The 24,204-nt window shown below is 45.9% G+C and overlaps 1 protein-coding gene across 1 annotated transcript; it reads right to left on the bottom strand.

Annotated features, from left to right (window-relative positions):
• Positions 1-21,405: 21,405 nt before the first annotated feature.
• Positions 21,406-23,525, bottom strand: LOC135383833 (solute carrier family 22 member 7-like). The gene has a single exon (XM_064613144.1). The coding sequence runs from the start codon at positions 23,440-23,442 to the stop codon at positions 21,541-21,543; it is 1,902 nt and encodes a 633-aa protein (XP_064469214.1). The 5' UTR covers positions 23,443-23,525; the 3' UTR covers positions 21,406-21,540.
• Between the last annotated feature and the right edge of the window lie 679 nt (positions 23,526-24,204).

The following is a 24,204-nucleotide window of genomic DNA, read 5'->3' as shown; positions in this document are numbered from 1 at the left end:
ATAATGTAAAAACCCCGAGACTAGGGAACACGAAGGGACAGACACAACACGAAGTCTCAAACACAGCTCACCCTGTTCCCTAGTCTCGGGGGTTTTACGTTATGCATTGTACGAATATCGCTTTCGACGATTATTGGAAACCGAGACTATAATTGTAACCGGCACTTCGGGAAACTGCGGTCCAGGAATTAGCGTAGATAAATTACTATCAGAGATCAATCGAGTCAAGAGATCAATCGATGGATCTCTTGACTTAAAGTCAGGTTGCTGTTTCTGTCTGATTTCTCTATTTCTTTTTCGAAGTTGAAGCTGTAGGCCAAGGCAACAATACAATGTGTTATCGTTCGCAAACAACTACGTATTTTGCTTCAATCATCTTTCATATTTTCAGTATCCGTTTTGGGAAGGCAGCTTATTTATTTCCCTTTGTGCGTCAAGTGGAGTTTTTCAGTAATGAATTCTACACATACCGTCCTCGTCCACGGTAACTACCTGTTTTTGTGTACGTTTTTATTTTACGGTATTTTATAGTAATCACGGACAGTTCTTTTCTCTGCGGCACTCCATGATGTGGTTTAAGGTTAAAGTAGCCCGGGACTCGATTTGAGTTTGAAGCCCCCTGGGATAAGATGATCGCCTCCCACGCCGAAACTGGGAGGTGACGCGGGTTCGAATCCCCGCACCGGCTGTGCTGTCTGAGGTGTTCCCTAGGTTTTCTGGGAGACCTTCCAGACAAATATGTCGGCAGAGTTTCCGCTAACCCCCCCTGTCGCCCTCCTTCCTGCTGTCGTCTCAGTCCACGTCTGCACGTCGCTTTAGCCACAGTTGCTTCGCGGCGCGAATAAGAAAATTTAACAAAAAACTTTTTCTGTGACAATTAACCCAAATGTGTCACAAAAAGGCGTACGCCACCAAGTTTCAAGAAATCAGGAGAGAATGGTGGTTGGAGCGTGTTCGATCGAGTTCTTGCTTTTAAGAGTTCGATGTGCAGCGTGATAGGTAAAGAGGAAAATAAAATGCAGTAAAAAAGCAACAAATTTTAGAAAATGTATTTAGATGTGTCTAGCGGAGTCGCGCGTTGCGCCTCGGGGGACCCGTACAGGCCGTTTTATTGCAAGAAACAACGAAGTAAGTGCTCCTAAACTGACCCTGGTCACCCACAGTGACCAGTGACAGTGACAGTCATTTTAAAACCGAAGTGAATACGAATAAATTAAGTGACTCGTTCACTGACCGTACCGGATACATATACAGCATGTACCCGATAAACTCCGATTTTTCCAACGCCCACGGGGCGGCCTTAAGGTTTTTCCTGTTTTTTTCTTCCTTTGTCCCCCCTCTTTCACACCTAGTTTTCGACTTCAAACTGATTCACAACTAAAAAAAAGAAAGAAAAGGTCAGAAGTGGTAGCCTTTTTCAGGATCGCTGGGCGCATGAATGGCCCAAAAGGAGGATACTAGACGCACTTGCCCATCTGTTCTATGTATCCTGGACCCTAGCGACTCTACTTGACCCCGGGTACTGGGCTAGTTTGGCACCGAACAGTTCTGTGTTCGTCACAGCTGCTACTCATTTTGAGTCTGGGGCACCATTCACAACTTGTGCAAATACGCTTGCTTGTACTTCAATAGCTCTTGCTAGTAAAACATCCGTGCGTTACATCGTGTGGTCCCAGTCACTTTTGCACATCTTTCCTTGCATTGTCTCTGCGATGACTGCTCCGCAATACTCCGAAATCCGCGCCGTTCATTTTTCAGACTTTTTAATCCTCCGAGAAACTCCGAATTTCCGAAAAGTTGAAAACTCCGATAAACACCCTTCGAATTTTCCAAAATGAAAACTCCGAAAACTCGAAACCCTACTTATGAAGCAGCGCTCATTTTGTTTTATGCCCTCTCTGTACCGGCCTTACGCGTAAACTTCGGGACTATTCAAATATATTCGGTTTGGAAGAAACATCAATGCGATTCGGAATTCGAACATTGAATTCCATATTTGGTTCGGAAATCGAATATAGAATATACGCTTACTCGCTTCCTTGCTCGAAAACTTCGATGTTCGGTAAACTCAACTATTTGAAGCTATGTTCTCTCCTGTTATCTTACGACTGCGCTCAAGCGTGGGACCATGATGTGATCAGGGAATGTGATAATTTAGTTTTTCGTATGCAAAGTCTGATCAACGAGTCAACTTTTGTAGTTCGCCTTACGACAAGCCTCTTTGTCCGTGGATCAACAATGAGCTGCTCCGTATGATGAAAGAGAAGGACTTTTGATACATGACGTATAAGTGTCGACCATCGAATAATCTGTACGAAGCTAGCTTTAAATATCTTAGGAACCGTGTGACAAAACTCTACGTGATTTGAAGCAGAACTTAACGCTACCTTACAATGTCAACATGATTCGCGTATAGCATGGGCTATTTTTTTAATTCCGTGTTAGCGCCGCGGAGCAACTGTGGCTATGAGCCCCGTACAGGTGTGGACAGATGGAGAGAGGACAGCAGGAAGACGTGGGGGACAGGGGGAGTTCGTATGCGTCCTGGGCCGACTTCAGGGGGAACTGTGCCGACATTCGTCTGGAGAGTCTTCGGAAGACCCGTATGGGCTATAAATTCTTGCCACCAAATCTAGTGAACATATTGAGAGAGTACTACCTAAGTGCGCGGGATCAATTAAAGATCTTCGCGATAGCTTCAATACATATTTTGCGTCAGTTGGCATTGGATTAGCCTCTGAGTTTACACAGCAGACACAGCACTGTGCGCCCCTGTAAGCTTTATGGGATCTTCTGTAGCCAACTCGTTTGGCCCATAGGCTCAAGAATAACACATCCGTAGGTCATGATGGTATTTCTCTGTGCATCGTTAAATTTTGCGCCGTGTCATTACTTTAATCATGTCTTTCAGCAGCAATCTATCCTGACTCTCTCAAAGTGCTCTAATTGTTCCGATATATTAAAAAAGGCCGACTTGATTGAAAACTACAGGCCCATATCGGTCCTCAGTGTTATACTCTTTGAGAAGATAATCTATACACAACAACAACAACATTAAATGAAGGAGAAGTGATGATGACATTGGACGTTTCCCCGTGGTAGCCATAGGACTCTACCCCACTTCACAGATGTTAATATGAGAGGATGAATTATGGTGAACGCGGAGCTCACCTGGAGGTCTTTTTAGAGCTCTTCGAGGAGTTCAGTTCTTGCATGAAAGCAAAAAGGGAACGAAGAGCCCAGAACTCATGCGCAGGGGAGCTCCATTGGTCAAGTAGTTTGGACAAGTGGTCTATGGTCAATGAGCTCAAGTTGGCGTCGAAACACTCGGCGTTCACAGGTGTACCGGTCACTGTCTTCGATAATATGGAGGATCGTAGCTGGGGTGTGGCAAGCTGGACACAGCGCCGTCTTACTGTAACTCAGCTTAACCCGGAACACAGGAGTGAAGGCGGATGAATGTGAAGGTGAACACAGGGGTGAAGGGCGTCCGGTATGACAGCGGAGGAGCCATCCGACGTAGACGAACCATCTGTGAACACAGCCGTGCAGCATCTGTACTTTGTATCCATAATTTCCAAAGTAAATTGCTTGAGAACCGGAACGGGGATCTGGCTCTTAGGCCCCAAGAGGTCAGGAATATGTGTCGAGAGGGATGGGCTCGGTAGTGTCCATGGTGCCACTGAAGGGGCGGTCGGGGCAATCTGTACACAGCTCTCCTCCATTTCTTACGAACTATAACATACCTGGCAATACACAGCATGGCTCCCGGGTAGGTAAATCAACCGAGTCAGCACTGTCACATCACTGACATGGTCCAGGAAGCATTTGATAACTCAGAAATATCAGTCGGGCTCTTTGTCAATTTGTGCAAAGCCTTTCATATACTGTGAATCACGACATCTTGCTGCAAAAAGTTGTTTTTCTACGGCATATGCGGTAGCAGTTTGCATTTTTTTTTTTTTTTTTTGAGTTATTTGTGATCTCGTGTCATATGTACACTAGTATCGATGGAATGTTTTCTGATTTCTTACCGATAACCATTGAAGTTCCACGGGGCTTCGTCCTGGGTCCTGTGTTATTTTACAGTCCCCTTCGAAGTCGGTCCAAGAAGCACATTCCCCCCAGGGCGTTAGTCGTGACGTTGCCCACCTCTGTGCGGTCGACAACAGCGAGCTCTTTCACCATCACCACCTTTGTTATTTTCCCTGCATATGTGAATGACCTTCCTCTCGTATCGCACAAATTATCAATATATATATAAATATGACATATCACTGATGATACTTGCTTCTTTTATAGATCTAGCAATTTCATGGATGTTGAACGGACCATGTGTATCGAGGCGAACACACGTGTGCAGCGGTTAGCTGCCAAACGTTGAATATGAGTAAGACAAAGTTTGTCGTTTTCTGTAAGCCATCGTTAAAAGGTTCCAAGATTGGTATTACTATTGTAGAGGAGGTGGTGTCCCTCTACATGAGTCATGACCGGCGGTAATGGAATGTCCCAGCGGGCAGATATTCGTGGCCTCGAGCTAGGACGGTGCCGGTAGCACGACCTACTCTATACTAGAGACCTGGACAGCTGGCGATCCCCTATGGGAGAGACGGGTCACGGGTTAGTTACGTTAGTGACCGCCGCAAGCGCCACATAGCATTATTGGGGAGAGGGAATCACCCTTGCCGCCGCCTTTAGTCTGCTACGCAGTGATACTATGGCGGGCTAGTGATACACAGGCTGTTGCTAAGGACGCCCTATTATCTCTCTTATACTGCTTCGTCGTTGTCAACACAGCCTACCATACATCGCCGCGGTTTCGACAAGTCACGTGGTAACGAATAGTGCGAGCTAGCGCCAAATCCCATAGCCAAGCGGCGATTGCCAGAACTACTACCCCGGTGCTGGGAGCATTGCGGCTGTCCAGGTCTCTAGTATAGTAGTAGGTCATGGCCGGTAGAACTCAACGTTAGGTAGAATTGGCTGGCAGGCGCAGTGGCAGCAGGAGGCACGTCTTCGTCGTTGTCCCCGGGCAGCCACACTATAAATGAAAATGTCATAGAAGAAGACTTAAAGTACTTGAAGACTGGCCCCGGGCAGCCACACTATAAATGAAGATGTCATAGAAGAAGACTTGAAGTACTTGAAGACTGGGGTACCCCAGTCAGACGGCATGCTCGAAGGACTTCGTGGAATTTTCATTTGCAAAAAATGACCTCTCAGAGCCGTGTCAGACGGCAGCTCAAGGGACCTCTCTAAGAAATGACCATCAACGCGAAAGGAGGCCCCCAACGACATTTGAGGTGCAGAAAGGAGCAATCTCGACAACAGTGTTATGCCATTGTACCCTCGCTACCTTCGCAGCTGAATGTAGGAAAACCTATAAAATGCGGATAATGGAGTGAAACTGTGTAATTTAGATATCCTATTTAGAGAAGTGCATATGACTTCTGCATCTTGATTTGTGGCGCACAGACCAACTTCAAATTTCCACAGCAGACAGGGAAAACGAAACCGAAAAAGGGAGCCGGTGAGAGCAGTCAGTTGAGGAGCACTCCTTTCCCGCCTGTCTGGCAGGCGCCCCCGAACAAAGGTCATTTGAGAGGCCGAAGGCCATTTCTCGCAATTGACATTTGAAATGCTGTCTGACTAGGGTATAAGTCAGTATTTGGGAGTGACCCTGGACTCTTCTTTCACATAGAGAGCACATACTGATACCCTTGCCCCTCCCTGGCTCAGACTTTTTTTTTTTTGTCACTTTGCCAGAGCCCTGCCTACTTGGTCAAGGCTGCACATCTCTGAAAGTTCCCGCCGTATTTCTCATACTTTTCTTTTTCGTTCCGTGGTGGTGGTGATGAAGATGAAAACTGCTCGCCGTGGTTGGCCACACTGGAAGCGGGCAGCGTCACGACTAAGACGCAGAAAAAAAATAATAAAAAAGAAACCTACACTATACTATAAGCGCGATATAAGCCACGTTTCCTTTAGGAACGCGACCAGAGCAGCAGTCTGGCGTCGTCGCTCGCCAGGCGAGTTGCCACCAAATATGATGTCACATGTAGACATGCTGGGGTCAGTGTTGAGCAGCCGTCTGCGTGCTTCGTTGTAGGTGGGACATTCGAGCAGGATGTGACTTATGGTTTCCGAATTTGAAGAGCACTGTCGACATAGTGTTGTCGGTGTAAGTCCGAACCGATGAAGCCAGCGGTGCGTGAATGCGGATCCTGTGAGGATTCGGTGAAGGACAGTGGCAGTGGCTCTGCTGCAGGTGCATGACAACAGAGGGGGGCGGGCTTGGGATATTGCACGTCTGGTGGCTGAACTGGATGACTGTGTAAGGGACTGTGCGGCATTCTTGCGGGATAGGAGAGGGCTTTGAGGGTAGAGAGTAAGCTGCCCTGGCAAGTTTATCAGCGTGTTCATTGCCTGGGAGGCCAACGTGTGCGGGAATCCATTGTAGGGTAATGTTTATTCCTTGCTTCTGTGCACGTTGGGTGCTCTTCGCCAGTACTGATTGATTATCAACATCCGATAACTTATGAAGTGCAGCTGAGGAATCGGTGAGCGTGACCACTTGATTAAGCTTATGAAGAGACGAAGCGATGGAGGCGTGTAGGATGGCACATAGTTCAGCAGAAGTAGATGAGATGGTGTGGAAGTCAAGTCTTGAAGACCACTGCAGGTTGCTAGAAGGAACAAAGTAGGCGCTGGAGGCAGAGTGTTGAGATACCGAGTCGTCGGTATAGATGAGACTGTGACAGCTGTAGTGATTAGAAATGTGGTCAAGGGCCTTGTGACGTGAGACGACTACTGGCGCATGCTTTTTTCCTTGAATGCCCCGTATGGTGGTAACTGTGGCAGGCAAGAAATCTCTCCAGGGCGGTGAAGGCGAGTTTTCAAACTCTTGTGGAGGTTGCAGTTTGAAATTTTTTCTGAGGTAGAACTTGCACAGTTTTCAGATGTTCGTGTTGAAGCAGCTTTTGATGTGATTTATGACAGAAGTGGCTGACTGAGTGAGCCGAAGCCTGTCGAGAGCTTCATAGAGGCATCTCTCGGCGTGAATGCGTACTGCCATTCTTCTGCTTCTAGTAAGGTTTCCTCGATGTCAGACACCCGCGGAAGACCCAGAGCGATGCGTAGACCAGTTCGATGAAGTCGTTCTAGGCGCTGCCAGTTGGTGGGAGAGGGATCAATGAAGGAAAGAGTGTAGTTCATGCTGCTTAGTATGAGCGCTTTGTATAGTGAAAGCATAGACCGAGGATGATTGCCCCAAGACTTGCCACAGAGAAGTTTTAGAACATCAAGGAGCGGCTGACAGTTGCGTACCATGTGGTCTACTTGGTGGGTCCATGACAGGTGGGAATCAAAGATGATGCCGAGGTAGCGTGTCTTGTTCACACGTGGAATGAATGTTTCTTCACTTCATCATCACAATATATATGTTGTTGTTGTTGTTGGAGGGAGAGTGCAGGAAAGCTATTTGGGATATGTTTTCCCTTGGGGGCGCAGACGAGGGCTACTGATTTTTCCGGGGAGAGACTGAGGCCTTTAGTGGCGAGGGAGCTTGAAACGTGATTTAGTGTAGCTTGAGCAGAAGCCTGAAGGGAGGGCTTGAGCTTGCCATGAAAGAGGAGGCAGATGTCGTCTGCATAGATTAGATATTTTGCGGTGTAAAGAGTGTCGGGAGCGTTGAGATGAAGGTCGGAGAGTGCAATATTGAAAAGGATGGGTGAGAGAACTCCGCCTTGTGGAACTCCTCGGGTGAGAACACGTGATGAACTTACTTGCCCTTCGACTGCAACAGCTATTGTACGGCTTTCGAGATATCCTTGTATGAAGGCACCGATCCTGCCTGTGATGCCAGATTGTTGTAGAGGGGTAGTGATGGCTTCATATTTAACGGTGTCAAACGCTTGTTTGACGTCCAGGAACGAGACAAGAGAGATACGGTCCTTAGAAAGTGCCTGCTGTATTGCTGCGGTGAGTTGGATGAGAGCATCAGTTGCTCCCCGATGTCGGCGGTAGGCGCACATGTTGTCAGGAATCATGTGGCGTTGTTCAAGAGCCCATATGAGCCGTCGTTTTACCATACGCTCCATCACTTTACATATATGCAGGAAGAGAGTGTAATGGGGCGGAAGTTCTCTAATTTTGAGGTTGGTTTACCACGTTTGGGGATGGGAATGACAGTGCCATGTTTACATGAGTCAGGTAGGTGTCCAAGCAATGAAAGCTCTGTGGCCACATAATAAGGTACGCGTCGCGTTACAGTTAATAAATTGAGGAGAATATAATCCACGCTGATGGCACTGATGGTACTCGGAGTTATTGCGCAAGAGAGCTGTAGAACGGCACCCTCCCCCGGGGGACTGTGCAGTGGCGCTCGGGTCCGAGACCTTGCCCCTCCCTGAAAAATTGCCTAGCGGCGCCCCTGACTGTGAGTAAAATATCGAAGTCATGTCATGCTTTGTTTCTTGCAAGACGTTTTCCAATGTATGTTTTACGAGAATTGTATTTTTCTCCCATTTAGTCACATCTAATTCACTGTGTTTGCTCCTGGGGTCGGACACCAGCTCGCGTGGCTCAGTGGTTAGCGTGCTGGCTATGTCACGTCGAGATTGGGAGGTACCCGGGTTCGAATCCCGGTACCGGCTGTGCTGTCTGGGTTTTTTCCTGGGTATTCCACAGACGCTGTCAAACATATATCGGCACAGTTCCCTCAGAAGTCGGCCCAAGACGCTAGTCGTGACGTTGCCCTCCTCAGTGAGGCCGAGAACGGCGAGCTCTTTCAGCACTATCACCAGACGTCGCACGTATGCAACACATCTCGAACGTTTATTTAAACTGCAAAATAGATCTGTGAGATTCATAACGTTCTCGGATCGCTCGGTCGTCCTTCGGCTGGACTCTTTCCTCAAGGCTAAATTTCCTGCATTTCCCTGATCTTGTACCGTGACCGTGAGACCAATAAGCTGTGGACCACTGTTTTGAAGAAGAGGGAGAACAAGAAGGTTCTTGCGCTTGTTGAGTGTAGTTGGTGTAGTGCAAAAGCTGTTGGCTATCGTTTATGGGTCCTTTCCCTACATTTTTGGTGCCGAAACCCGGGAAGCGTAACCTCAGTCATTGACGGAAGGATTCTAGGAGCGGGAGTAGCGTTTACGCAGTAATCGTTCCGGCTGCTTTCAGCCAGATCGAGAGCCACGCATGCGCTGTGCATTCTCAGGCAAATGATCCAATAAGTTACGTGTATATAATTAGAACATCTACATATTTGCAATATACATGTACTTATGTGTAACTACAGGTGTCTGTATCCTTGTAATTCTGTTTTCTGATTCCTTTCTATATTTTTATTTTTCTCCCGTGCCCGCGGGTGGCTCTACTATTAGTCTACTAGCAGTTGCTATTGACCCTTCGGCAGAGGCTTCTATGTATATATGTTATGTAAATAAATACCGTATTAGCCGCGGCTTATGCGCGATTTTTTTTTTTCGCGGACGCTCTGCGGCTTATCCGCGGGTGCGGCTTATCTGATGGCTATTTTTCCCTGGTATTTTCCCCATACCCCGGATTAAACGAAAAGGCCGACAGTGTCTCATATTTTTCAGAGCAGGACCGCCCTGCCAGTGCACGAACAATACCGAACAAGGGCGGGTCCACATTCGAGTGGACTGACCTTCCGAATACATTCCCCCACGCAGCTTTAACAAAAGGGGTGACAGTGATTAATGTCTCCTGGAACACCACTAACTCGTCAATCCACGAAAAACACGCAAGAAGGGCACAATCCGATCTTAGTAGAACACTAGAACTGACCTCCTTTGTTATACATTATGCCGACACCGGAATGTGGACCACAGGGTTTATGGCCTTCCCTACGTTCTCCTTTGTCGGCAGACCCAGGAAGGGTTCAATACACCTGACATCGGGATAAAACGTGGTCAGCTAAGCGTCAGTTCTCATTTGACCAGAGCAGCAGCATTCGTGGACACAGCTAGGCACGGCAGTTTGAGGTGAGGCATGGCTCCAACGCGGAGGCCAGCGGCTTCAAACTAAAAGTCGTCGACGTCGCGGACCAGTACGGGAATAGGGCAGCTGGCAGGGAGTACGGCGTCGACGAGCGTTGAGCGTCTCTATTGATTTTGTTTGTGCATCACTGGTTTAGCGCACAAAGCAGTCGCGTCGTATTACCCGCGGCTTATCTGCGAGTACGGCTTATCTGCAAAAACATTTTCAAAATGTATCTAAAAACGAGTCCTGTGGCTTATCTGCGGTGCGGCTAATACGCGTGAAAATACGGCAAATAAATAATAATATCGCAAAAAGAAATACCAATATTTACACTGGTAAAAAGTCATCCTCCAAGGTCAACAAGTACACGCGCACGTACCAAATGTGGATGTTCCTCAGGGGACATTTCTTCCGGGAAAAATTTTTCAGGAACATTTCTTCTGGGGCTTTTTTTTTTGGGGGGGGGGGGGGGGGTCATATGGCAGCAATAACGTCGAGAAGACGCCGTTCAACACTCTCAGGCTGTGTGTGATGTCGGTACCGATGGACTCCCACAGATGGCTTTTTGCCTCTTTGAGCTCTTGACAGGTACGATACCGGCGACCGTTCGCGTAAATCCGCACAGCGATTCCCGAGAGCTTTTTCAAATGGATTTGAGTCAGTGCTATGGGTTAGCAAAGGCAGGGTCGTGATTTCGTTGAGCCGTTCGCAGAGCCGTGCTCGGGCGGGCTGGCTTACGTGTTTCACAGCATTGTCTTGCTGGAAGACTATGGGCACCGTGCGCTAGAGTTTTCTATCGACTGCAGCGGCCCCTTGAGGGGAAACGCGGCGTAATGCCCTGGTACCAGCCAGCAGCGTCTAGCAGTGCTGTGCTAGTTTCGCCGTTCGAAAAGAGCGATTTGAAGCTGCCTGCATAGAAAGTCAAAGGAGAAGACAAAATGGAAACTAATTCTATGTGGTAATCTGCCACGACAACCAAGTTACTGTGAAAGAGAGGCAACTTGCCGTAAAGTTTTCGTCCTTCTCGCTGTATCGTCCCGCCGATCACGTATTTGAGAGAGCGCTTTCACGGCAATCCACCCAACGTGCCGCTCAAATCCGTTGTTTCAAACTTAGAACTTTTAGAACTTAGAACATTTAGTATATTTGTCAATGACCAGTTGAGCATCACGATGCGGACTTATAGCACAGCAACTGACGTGAAAAAGTTGCGAAATACACCAATGAATGACCAAAGAACATCGTGGAGCTTGGCTAAAATTAGTGTCTGCCATATGTCGTACAGTATTTATCTCTTTTACTCGGATCCTAATTTTGTGGCGTGTCGGCGAAGACTGGATTTGGACCTCGTCTTCCTTCAATATAAAGCTTGCATGCGAACACAGGGAGTTATTTGTCCTCCCCGAGCTGCGTTTCGCAAGCCGTCATCATTTTATGTAGGTGCATTCTGTCCCTATGATCTTATTATCGTTGCCAAATCTTGTGATCTCGGTTTACAAGTGATTCTTTGCTCCTTCCTATTCGTCCGCGCACACACACGCAAACACACACAAAAGTAATCATGCGTTTGTCGAACACCAACTTCACTGTTTCTTCTTAATTATTGACATTTTTTTAATTTTTTAGCATAGTTTATGTTTTGTGTTTCTTTTGCGTGATATTTCTGGCTTCTTCTATGTTGCAATTTGCGACAATGTGTCTGATGCGCTATGTTCACCTATACTAAGGCCGCTGTGGTCGTTGTTTAGCACTAATAAAACATTATTATCATTACATATCCAGCTTCAACCAAAAACACGCCTTATTTATATCCTGAAACAATCTTGATTGACTGATTGATTTTTATTACTACGACTGTGCATCAAATGCAGGCACAAAGGGCTAAAAGGGAATCCCTCGACTTCAGCGATGCAAGATTGGAAATAATTTGACTAAGGAACTTATCCTCACAGTGCATCATCACATTAACGGATTATGCATAAGAAAGAAACGAGAACGTTTTTTTTTTTTTCGCTATCTTCGTAATGTATATTCCAATTTGTTGTTGACCGTATTATTGTGAATTCTTCAGTGCGAGATTTCCGTCCTCATAGCGCAAATACTGGACGTAGCTAGTCTCTGATGTGTAGTCTATAATTGATAGTCCCTTGCGGATAAATATGCACTTAACTTCACGTAAATACGGGCCACGAATACTACACGCTTGTCTGCGCTACACACTGTGTCACACATTGTGCATAGACACATAATGTTCCACGTGCAAAAGGCTTCCCCATCGCATACATTTTACGTGACAAACCACTTCCACACAAGTAGTCTCACGGGTTAATGAGTCCAAAGCCCCAAAGCCGATATATAAAATTCGGGAAAACACCCGTATGCACCAAAGCTACATACGCGAAAGCGCCGATACGGCGTCAGTACCAGACCGTTACGCGCGAAGTCGCTACGGGTGGCGCTGTCGATCAAGCGACCGCAGCGTCCTCTCGCTAGTGCACGGTGCCCATAGAATCTGACGACGTTGTTGACGAAACAACGGAAGAAGGTGATCTTGTAGTCAGGTTATCGGCTGAGGCTACTGAGCCTACTAGGCTACGTAAAATAGGCTATTGAGCCCATTCTACAGTTGACGAAGGCTACCTTAAAGGTACTGCAGAAAGCACCCCAAACCATCACTGATCCACCACCAAAGTTTAGTTAGGAATGGGAAAGCGGGTCCTTGCGCAATTATGTCCAGTAGCGACGGGAGCCGTCAGGACCATCCAGATTATAAACATTTTCTCATCGATGAAAATCACATACAACGTGAAACCTTAGAAAGCCACACGCCAATGGGAAGAGGCCTTGTCTTCGTGCATTCGGCGCTGATCTGTTGGCGGGCAAAGTCCTACGCTCGAGCGCGCTCCTGCGAATCGGAGAGCTACGGACGATGGACGGTGAATTCTTACGATGAATGACCCTCAAGAGCGTCCATTTGGAAACAACGAGGCCCATTTCTGCTTTCAGCTGGTTAGCGGATACGGTGCTGTTAGATACGTCGATACGGTGCGATAGATACGGTGCGACAACTGACCCTAGCCTTATTACGCGTGATCAGCTTCCTGGGCCTTCCGGAACTGAACTGCCCATTTTTACAACCACTGTTGAAGAATGGCTAATGCAGTCGACCGAACGATGCAGTTGCGCAGCGATGCGCCGAAGGCTCAGCACGGCTTATGAAGGGCACGGGATGGCTTTGTTCGTTGTCAGCCAGACGGCGTCCACGGGGCATTTTTGAGTACGAACGCCGACACCCGCCTACTGTAATACTTCCCATTTTAATTGAAAAACTTGTGTACAATCCACATAGGTGTCCCTGTAATTTTGCACCGTTAAAATTTAGAACGTTTGTGAAGAATTTGTACGAAAAGACATATTGCTATTTCCTCCGAGTTTCAACAATGCTGAACAGGATACCACAGATATGAAAATGTGAAACCGCGAGTGGGACGCGATATCGTCACATCGATAGGTGTCCCTATACCGGGCGTTTCAGTTAAATCCTCGGGCTAAATAATTCGCGAACGGGTGCACCAATCGAACTTTCTTTTTTTTACAAGTATCTGTCCGATACCACCTACAAGCTGCGCACTGTGTGAATGACTGGAAGGTGCTCATTATTTAAATAAAAATTCAAATGGGTTTCGTAAAAAAACAACTTCTAAAGCATGGCGCTGTCGGCATTAAAATGGGTACTACCCCTTTTGGGACCTTCAGTGGACACCTTTTAGAGAAAAATCTGCTGCCGAATCGGGTCATCTGTTGCAGTAATTAATTGGTTTCGGTTTACATATTTTTGTCGTGGCTGCTGGTGGTGAAAGGGCTTGCCGTTGTCGGCCTCACGTATGTGGTCAACGTCACGACTGACGCCCTGGGGGAATGTGCGTCCTGGGCCGACTTCTAAGGGAACTGTGCCGACATATGGCTGAGAGCGTCCGAGGAAAACCCAGGAAAAACCCCAGACAGCACAGCCGGCACCGGGATTTGAACCCGGGTACCTCCCAGTCTCGACGTGACATGGCCAGCACGCTAACCACTGAGCCACGGGAGCTGGTTGGTCGTGGCCGGTCGCAGTGAAGCGCAAAAGGACGCTCTTCCACTCCGTTATTCACCAATGAATTGCGTCCTTTTGCGCTTCACGGCGACCAGCCGCGACAAGATATGTAAACCAAAACCAATTAATTACGGCAAAAAATGACCCGCTTCGGTGGCAATTTTTCTCTAAAAGAGGTCCACTGAAGGTCCCAAAAGAGGAAGTACCCACTTTAATGCCGACAGCGCACTGGTTTAGAAGTTTCTTTTTTTTACGAAACTCATTTGAATTTTTATTTAAATAATGAGCGCCTCCCACTCATTCACATGGTACGCAGCTTGTAGGTGGTATCGGACAGATACTTATAAAAAAGAAAGTTCGTCGATTGGTGCACCCGTTCGCGAATCATTTAGCCCGGTGATTTAACTGAAACACCCGGATACCTATCTACCGCACTGTATTTTTAAGCTGTGATGTCTCCGGCTTGTGGAGCTGACGGAGCACAAAACAGAAAAATGGGAGGTGGGGGCGGGTAGACGCCCGTGTGAGCACTTGCAGAGGTAATGGAGGGCACAAACGCGCTCATTTTGTGTAAGATTAACAGATAATTTGAGATATGCACGTTCTACATCCGATATACACACACAAGGTATCATTTCTTCAGAACTGAGCGTCCATCATGGAATTCATATCATACATGTATGATATCAATTTGGTGCTTTCGAAGCGTTCTATCACCTATAAGTAGTTTAGCACATACGTACAGAGAAAAGAAAACTGGACTCCGTTATGAGTCCCAGAAAGAAAAATACGAGACTGGGAGGAGAAACAAGCACGAACAACAAGACTTCTTGTTTGTGCGCGTCGCTCTTGTGTTCACGTGAGTGCTCACGATGTTAGGTACGCAGCTTCAACGTGAACACCGTCGAGTCTGAACCGGCAAGTTTGAAAAACTAATGCTTCTGCAATCCAAATTACGACTTTGCAATCCAAGCACAACAGTTAGCTGCAGCTGATTAACATTTCGCAACAAAGGGGTAGTATAAAAGCCAATTTACAAGATGTCCTAGTATGTCCTAGTAAAATCATGTCAAAAATAGAATGAATGCTGCGAGTAATATGCAGGAGTAGTATATGGTCTGGCCGTAGGAAAAGCGGGATCACCGGTAGGCGAGTTTATTGACCCCTGGGCCGACTTCACTTGGAATATTTTTCCAGCGCGTGGTGGGTGGCGCGTGGGCGGAGGGCTGTCCGTGCGCTTCCCGGTGGGCGGCGCGTGGGCAGAGCGCTGCGCTTGTAGTCACGCATTTTTCAGCTGGGCCGACTTCTTTCGCAATTTTTACGCCTGGGCCGACTTCGTTCGCATTTTTTTTTCCGGTGGCGCGTGGGCGGTTTACATGCAAGTATAGATATGCACGTTAGATAGTCACCCCCGCCAAGCGGTGCCATCGTCGCACCTGGGTCGACTTCGTTCGCAATTTTTTTCCGTGCGGTGGTGGCGCGCAGGCGGTTTACATGCAAGTAGGGAGACGCACGCTGGCAACTCCACCAAGTGATACTACCGTGACACCTGGGCCGACTTCTTTGGCGATTTTTCCGCCTGGGCCGACCTCCCTCGCAATTTTTTCCCACCGTAACAGCTGCACAGTGGGCGGTTTACATGCAAGTACAGACATGCAAAGGACAGTCATACACAAAAGTACAAGTGGAAATATATTTATTAATGCCAATGGTGCTGGGAATTGTAATGCCAATCTGTGAAGGGGGAAAATCCAGCCGAAAAAACCTTCACGATCTGAAACAGAAGAAGCACATAACAATACAATTCACGTAATAGAGAGTATACTTACTTATTACAGGTATGATGCAATAGCATTGAAGAGGTATCACACAGAAAGAATCAATCACAATATTTGTCATTGCTGGTAATCATACACACAAGTTTTCAATGAATCAGAATTATAATGAAATAGCACATTTAATCAAAGAAGATGACAATCAAAATTACAAGTTTTATTATAAAAAGTCCAAGATTCCTATACGTGACCACCATCATTGCGACACTAACACTAGTGGGGTTTTAATTTCAATTACAAGTTCTGATAGATGTAAGTAATTAATTGTACACAACAGTCTGAGTCACGATCACCATTATTGCAACACTAACAATTTCCTCATTATCATGTTCTTATTAAGTGCTGCAAGGAATTTCGAGCACAACATAGAATCTAAGTTGCATGCGTTTTTCCAACATGACACAACTTTTAATTAATCAGTTTCTTATTAAGTGAATAGCACAAAAATAATGAGAAACAACATAACACGATCAACAGCTAGCATTAAAAGAGAGCCAAACCTGTGCATCATCCAACATGTAAACAACAGATACATACAGGAAAATAATAGCGAAACAATCTATCAAAACTAGAAACATTACAAATTTAATAACTTCCAACTGTGACTAGCACAGACTTAACGCTGAAGAACAGATGAACACAAACAATAGCTAGCAAAAACTAAGAACAGACATCGATATAAGAACGAACCGGTTTCTCTATAAGCGGCTCATTCTCCAACACGTAAACAACAGAGGAAAATAATCTATCATTTACCATCAGTAAATCATCCTCGTGACTTAATCTAATCGAACACTATGCAATTTTCATTCTAACAGACACTACAAACCTTACTTAAACCTTAGTAAAACCTTACTTTGTTTTATGAATCCAACACATGGAAAATAGACATGGTACAATAAGAAAGAACCAAGGCCCCCACTTTTTTACCACGTTTAACGAAGCTTGATACGATTTGGTTTAGATGTTTTCTGCACATGTTGCGGTTCGTATGGCGCTTCCAAGCGAAACATTTCTGCTCCTTCTCTTAGCAGACGACAGTCTGTTTGCCATTGCTGTGTTGCGAGAACGACACTTTTAGCCGCCCTTCTAACGTTTTTATTTCATTCAATTTGTGTCCCCTATACAGTTTCATTGGACTCTATTATTCCTGTTATTATATTCGTTCGTGTTCCACTTGTTTCTGCCGTATTTTGTATCCTTTGTGCCTTGCTGTGCACCAGTTCACGATTCAGGAGCGTACACATGTGGATTCAACGTCACTAGCGCCCTGTGCGGAAGCTACAAACAACTATCGACAGACTGGCGTGTTTACGTCGGTATAGCGCATAGGAAATGCATGAATACGAAAGTTTGCGTGGCCGTATTTATTTTGTAACGCAGTGTCTGATATCGACGATTTTTTTGTAGGGTTTCCTGGCGTAACTTCTTCACTCTGCGGCAGCGGAAGTCTGTCTGTCAAGTAGGTATCGCGCCACGCGCGAAAATGTGACTGATCTTTTAAAGCATACACCATGTATATTGGTTAAACATTTCTGATGATAATTGTGTGGTTTGCTTCTCCCAAAATATGATTGTCAGTTAGAATTTATATCCTATTCGTTTGTGTGCTGTGTGTTACGAGGATCGCGTGATTAGAATTGTAGACTCCGCCTGCACATCATGCTTGTAAAATCACCCATTTGCGTCGCAGCATTTGATAATAGATTCCTTTCAACATATATTGTCAAAAGATGTTATAGACATTCTTTCAATTATACATTTGTCATTGCTCAGGAATAAGAGAATAAGAGGAACTAGTTCAGCTGGCTGAGAAATATACACACTGTGCAACTTAATTCACAAAATATTATAAGTTTTCGCAAAAGATTAGTGGTCCTCTTTTGTAAACAAAGATTGATGTATCATGCCACTGAATTTCAATGACATAATTGTACCGATTCTTCTCCGTCAATTCTATCCTTCGGATGTCGAAGTTGTAAATTGTAATCTGTCCATCTCTTCAATGTAGGGCAATTGTCTGTTCTGTTTTCAAGTGTGCCTCCACACTTAATTAAAAGCATATCTATGCTCATTTTATTGTTTAAAAAATGTGTTATGCTATCGGGTTTCGAATGTTATTAATATCCCGCCCGTGTCGCCATGAGAATTATGCAAATTGATTTACAAAAATATGTGATGCGTAAGAACAGACGTGTGCTTTCAATGATTCTATGTACAAGACCGCACGAGAATCCTCCCCTCCCTATGGGCATAACCTTGACGTGGGTGTGGGCTGTGGGGGAAGTTTATGGTCGGCGGCTTCCATCTCTCACTTTATTGTTTGAATCCACTAGTTGATCCTGTTTGTTCATTGAAAAAGACAACTTTCTGTACTGATTCTGTGGTGTATTCACGCTGCTTGCTTAGAAATTATTTGTCTGAATTAATTATCATCTTGACTTTGTTTCAGGTGTTCACTCGATTGATATTAAAAAATATTCTGTCAGTTGGGCATTATGTATGCATGATGTATCAGTTGTGTTCCTCCATAGGAAACTTTTAAATATCACTCGCTTGCTTAGAAAACGACTGCCTGAATTAATTATTGTCTTGTATTTGTTTCAGTTGTTCACTCGATTGACATTAATAAAAATAATGACCTTGAGTCAAATATTGTCTCAGTTGGGAACGCCTCATATTTCTGAGTTGCATTTCAGATGTGTTGTTTCTGTGTGGTTCATCTATGTAGTACTTTATGTTGCAAGATACTATTAAAATTTGAAGTAAATTAATCAAATTAGCAATGTTTCTCGTTTTGATTGAGGATTGTTTCGCAGATGTTATCATAATATTTCTGGCTTGCTTAGAAAATGTTTGTCTAAAACCAGTTTGCTCTGATATTGACGTTTGTTCTTAGTTTTTGCTTGCTATTGATTGTTTTGATAGAATTCTTGTTGTGTTTTTCAGAATCGAATAATGCTAACATCTATTTGCGATAATTGTCCAATAAAATACAGGTAGGGTTGCCACTTTTCCTAGTGAAAAATACCGGCCGAGGGAGAGGAGGCGGAATAGAGGAAAAGGAGGAAAGGCTCGCGGGAAAGGGAAAGTGGGCGAAGGGTGGATGAGCACAGAGAGAGAGAGAAAGAGCGAGCGTGCTCGTTCAAGATAATCCTGTGTGCGGCTGGATCATTTATGTTAGAAATTGCTATAAACATGCATGAACGCTACACTAGATCGTATTGGAGCAACCGGACTGGTCTGCCACTTACTTTGAAAAACGCACCGACGCAGACAAACCCTTGCAGGCGGAGATCTCATGATGGTTGTACTATATGGCCTTAGTTCTAGCTGGCTCGGCACAACCACCAACAGCTTTGCACAGCCACTGACCTTGTCGCTCTGAGCACAAGACTTAATGAATAATTATGATAGTACAGTACATAATAATAATAATGAATAGCTAAGAAAATGACTGGTGACTGCGGAGTTGGGTCTGTGCTCCAGATTTATTCAAGCTGTAGTGGAATGTTGAAATGAAAGCCCGCAGAGGCCCCTATGAAAGGTCTCGAGCCACAAATACCGGCAAAAGGCAATAAAATATATAGCCTTTGTACAAACTTGGCTTGCCTTGAGAACGTCCTGTTTGCTGAAAGAAGGAAAGGAATGTACCCCCACCCCTTGGAGTGACAAAGCATACAGTTTTTAGACACGCGCTTTGGTTGTATATAGGTAGAGAGATACGGTCTCCCAGCTTTGAGGAAAAGGGTAAAATAGTGAGAGCCTTGGTTATTTCTCATTGTACCATGTCTATTTTCCGCGTGTTGGATTCATAAAACAAAGTAAGGTTTGTAGTGTCTGTTAGAATGAAAATTGCATAGTGTTCGATTAGATTAAGTAACGAGGATGATTTTATGATTGTTCAAATGATAGATTATTTTCCTCTGTTGTTTACGTGTTGGAGAATGAGCCGCTTATAGAGAAACTGGTTCGTTCTGATATCGATGTCTGTTCTTAAGTTTTTGCTTGCTATTGTTTCTGTTCGCGAGTCGCGAGTGAAGTCGGTCCAGGGTCAATAAACGCGCCTACCGGTGATCCCGCTTTTCCTACGGCCAGACCATATAGTACTTGCAGGCAAAATATTCATCCGCAGAGAACTTTCGCCCCATAGAATTCGTTTTACCCATTTTATTCAATTAATTCAATCGCGTCAATTGAACTCCGAAGTCTGTAAAGTGAATGTAACGTTTTTCTCATAGACCGAAAGCGCATCTCACATTTCCCTAGTTCTTTCGGAAGATACATTACCGACTATCCCCTGATACAATGATAATCGCTTAACAAAATCGCCAGGCAGAGAGGAAGACTCGCAGATTCGGTAAGGAGACAGGCAAATTACCATTGTAGCTGTCACTGTATTACCAACTTCAATACCGTAGGGAATGTACTTCGTAATGGAATTGGGTATGTCTGACATCAGAAATTTCCGCATTCGGGGCGATGTAACCTAACATGGCTTCAGCAAATTTCGTAGTCCAATTCAAGGAATTAAATTGCTGTAAAGTAAAATTTGGTAAAATCACTTATATAGTAGATGGCAAAAGCTCTCTACGAAATGTCGTTGATCGCATAGCAGAGATACTACGAAAAGGGAGGGTTGGATGAAACATACTGGCCGTAATGAAACATTCGATTCCGTGTTCTTCAAATTTTGTGTTGAAGCCCAGAAGGGATTCCAGTGTATTCGATTAGAGATATCTTGTGCTTTGTAGGGCTGGACAGCCTAGGAGCATATAGTGAAGATCATCTTCCTGGCTTGTATCCATACACGGGCGTCGGAAGTCCCTCACGGCAGTGGGGGGAGCAACCTAACATAACCTAGAAGAGCCATTGATGTGCTTATTAGAAACGATCGACTCGTACATGCTATCCCATTACTGTGGTGGTCCGACCACATGATCCGAGGCTTAACCGCATATTCATAGGAGGAGCAGTCGCTAACACGGCACGGAGGTAAGGATAGCCAAATTGATTGTCACTGACTGCCGTAAAGACAGAGCCGATGCAGTCGCTGCAGTTGTTTTTCTCTAGTACGTCGTCACAGCAAGATCCAAGACAAAGATTAAATAAAATTAAAGCATACCGCAGGTAACCATTATTAACAGCTTACAAAGTCATTGTTGTTATGGTTTCCCTTCCGTCCAACCTGTTATTGGCTGGGTTTTTCGGCTGCCGACACTGATTTCGGCGGAGATACGTATCTGCCAGATAGGGTCGAATTCGGCCCGAAGCTCCAGTCACCGAAAATAGTTCGGTCCCGATTTCGATTCGGAAAGAATTCGGACGTTTTTCGCGCAAACTATTACATCACAATATTACAATTCAGAGCAGCCTGGCCGCACCTTCCCCCAAGCTTCACCAATCCCCCTTTCCACCGCGGAGAATACGAACGCTAACGACACAGCGCCAACAGATCAATAAAATTGATAAAGTTGTTTTTGTATCAAATAATGCGTTGTTAATATGGTTGCTAATGCTATAGACAAATCAGAGCACGCATAGATGAGTCCTCCACGCGTACTTCAAAGCTGAATGTACAGCTGGATCATTTTGGGTTCACTAAGGGGGCATTGGAGTACGCCGAGTCTTCTTTCTGTGCTTCGATGCATGCTTGTGTTCAGGACATTTCGGCGACTGTACCAGAATAATTTCTTCATGTTGTTCCACACGTGCTACGTCCTTCACATCGTTTTCCTTTTGATTGTCAGCAGCCTCTTGAACACCGCCATCAACTTCCTTTAAGGTGTTAGCAAGCGGTTTCGAGAGAGTTTCCGGTAGTTTCGTCAACAGCAGAACAGACACAACAGCCATGGAGGTAAGGATAGCCAAATTGATTGTCACTGACTGCCGTAAAGACAGAGCCGACGCAGTCGCTGCACCCAGACGCCCGAATGCGTAACCACAGCACACTCCAATGCTACGTAAGACAGTGGGAAACAGCTCGGCTGTGTAAAGGAAGCAGACGAGACCGGACAGTAACGCCGCTTCTTTCGCCACAATCAGAAGCACTGTATGCACGAACATGTGTTCCAGAAATGAAGTCAATGCCAGCAAAGCGCTGCATGTCCCAAGCACCAGGAAGATGGCGGTAAAAGTAGCTTTTCTCCCTACTTTGCACATCGCATAGTACGTCGTCACAGCAAGAGGGCAAATATCCAAGATATTCACCACAAACACCCAACGCTCGACCTCAAAGAGGAAGGATAATCCGTAGTATGAGAACATTACGGTGAACCAAAATGTGAACAGTATGCTAGAACGTAGCAACATTGGCCTAGACTTGAACAGGACTACCATTCCCGCAGGATTAGTCTCAGCTTGCTTCGGCAGTTTGCTTGTTATCTCCTCGTAACCCTTACGAACTGTTTCCAGCGGTTCGCCGTTGACGCTGGCCGCCCATAGCAGCGACTGCTCGGCGCGCTCGAAGTTATACGTCGTTATCAGCCAACGAGGTGATTCTTCGATGAAGTAAAATACACCGCTGAGCGTTGTTGTTATGCCCATGAAGACAAGCATGACTGTCTGCCAATCCAGTCCTAAAATACTCAGCACGCCCATTAGTATTCTTGCGAATAGGATGTTGAGAGCGATTGCCGCTGTGCCATAGAATGTTCGATGCTCCATTGACGTCACTTCAAACATCAGGATGAAGAGTGTAACTTGAGTTACGCTCACGCAGCCTGAGACAATGCATCGGACAAAGATGAAAGCTGCAAAGTTGGTGGCAAAGCAGCTTCCGAAGGCGGCGAATTGCAAAATGATGACAGCCCAACAGATGACTGTTCTGCGTCCGTAGCGGTCTGCTGCGACACCCATAACAGGAACAGCAACCAGCGCACCTATCATGTAGACCGTAGCTGCCAGCGCAAGAAGCCATTCTCGATCACAGACGAGGTTCCACTGCATTATGATAGTTTTGGAGTGCTTCTCGTACTCCCATTCGCGGCACCTGACTGCTGTGTGGTTACCCGCATAAAAATGCTCGTAGACAAGACATCTGTCGTAGCTCCCGTCGTCCTTTCTAGGAATGCCGACCTCTTTCCACTCTGTATCATTGAGGTTCGCAAAGGCAACCGGGCGCTTGCACCAGAAGTCGACGTGATGAGCAATGAGAGCAAAAGCGAGACTGTGGGACTGCAGGACGACTCCTGACAAGATGGTAAAGAACAGAACTGTTCGCTGGAAGCAGCCGTGACCGTAGATGTTGCCGAAGCTGTATTCATGGTGAATATCGTCCAGGTGTGAGGCATCAAGGGTGTCAAGGATAGAACGTCGTGGCTGACCTTTCGAAGGTTCGTTCTCGAGAACGGTTGATTTGCCGACGTCCGGTACGATGGTTCCAGCGTCAATGGTGTTGATCGCTATGACGGGTGAAGGTTCGCTTAGGTTCAATGCGTCCTTGAAACTTGGATGCCGTGGAGACGGGAATTTGCTCGTAGGCATAATTTTGGAGTCAGACATATGAAAGCAAACTGGCTGTGGAAACAACGCTGCCACTCTCGTGCCTTCTTCGTCCAATCAAAAGATGGCCGCGAGCTACTCGTGCCTTCTTCTTCTTCGTCTTTCTCCGCAGTGGCGCATAGCACGGGGCAATTGGCCACGGATCGTGACATTCTTCTTCATCCACTCTTCCCTTCAACGCAGTCTTGGGTAGAAAGCTACGTTACAAATAACTTGTAACTGTAACTACAGGGTGAATTTAGCAAAGGTTACACATTTTTGATCGCGTCGTAAAAATAGAAGATTACATTACTGGCGCTTCAAACTTTCCACACGGATAGTTATCGATATGTTTTTTCAAATGTTGTCACTTCGTACAAAAAAAGTTAGAAGCAAAGCAAATTCTTACTCCATGCATTTCCTATATGGCCTATACCACAGGAAAACCCGCCATTTCCTCTGTCTGCTTCACGTTCACATTCACACGTATTGGTGGCGCTGCCTCGAAACCCTGCATCTAGTCCATCTGGTTGTTGAATATTTTGGTTTTGCTTCGTCTCCAGGCGAAATGGCGGTTTGCGGGTGGCCATAGGAAATGCATGGGGTGCAGTGGCGTAGCCACGGCGGGGGGGGGGGGGGGGGGGGGGGGGGGGGGGCTCGAGCCCCCCCCTACCTGCCACGGACCGACCTACACAAATCGTGCAAATCCGAGAACATGATATATGTGTGTGTGTGGGGGGGGGGGGGACCAGTGTGACGATCGCGAAAGTTCTTGCAGTTCAT

This window comes from Ornithodoros turicata, chromosome 2 (genome assembly GCF_037126465.1).
Source record: "Ornithodoros turicata isolate Travis chromosome 2, ASM3712646v1, whole genome shotgun sequence".
Lineage (NCBI taxonomy): Eukaryota > Metazoa > Arthropoda > Arachnida > Ixodida > Argasidae > Ornithodoros > Ornithodoros turicata.
Note: the sequence above shows the minus strand (reverse complement) of the source record. Positions and strands in the feature narration are given on the sequence as shown.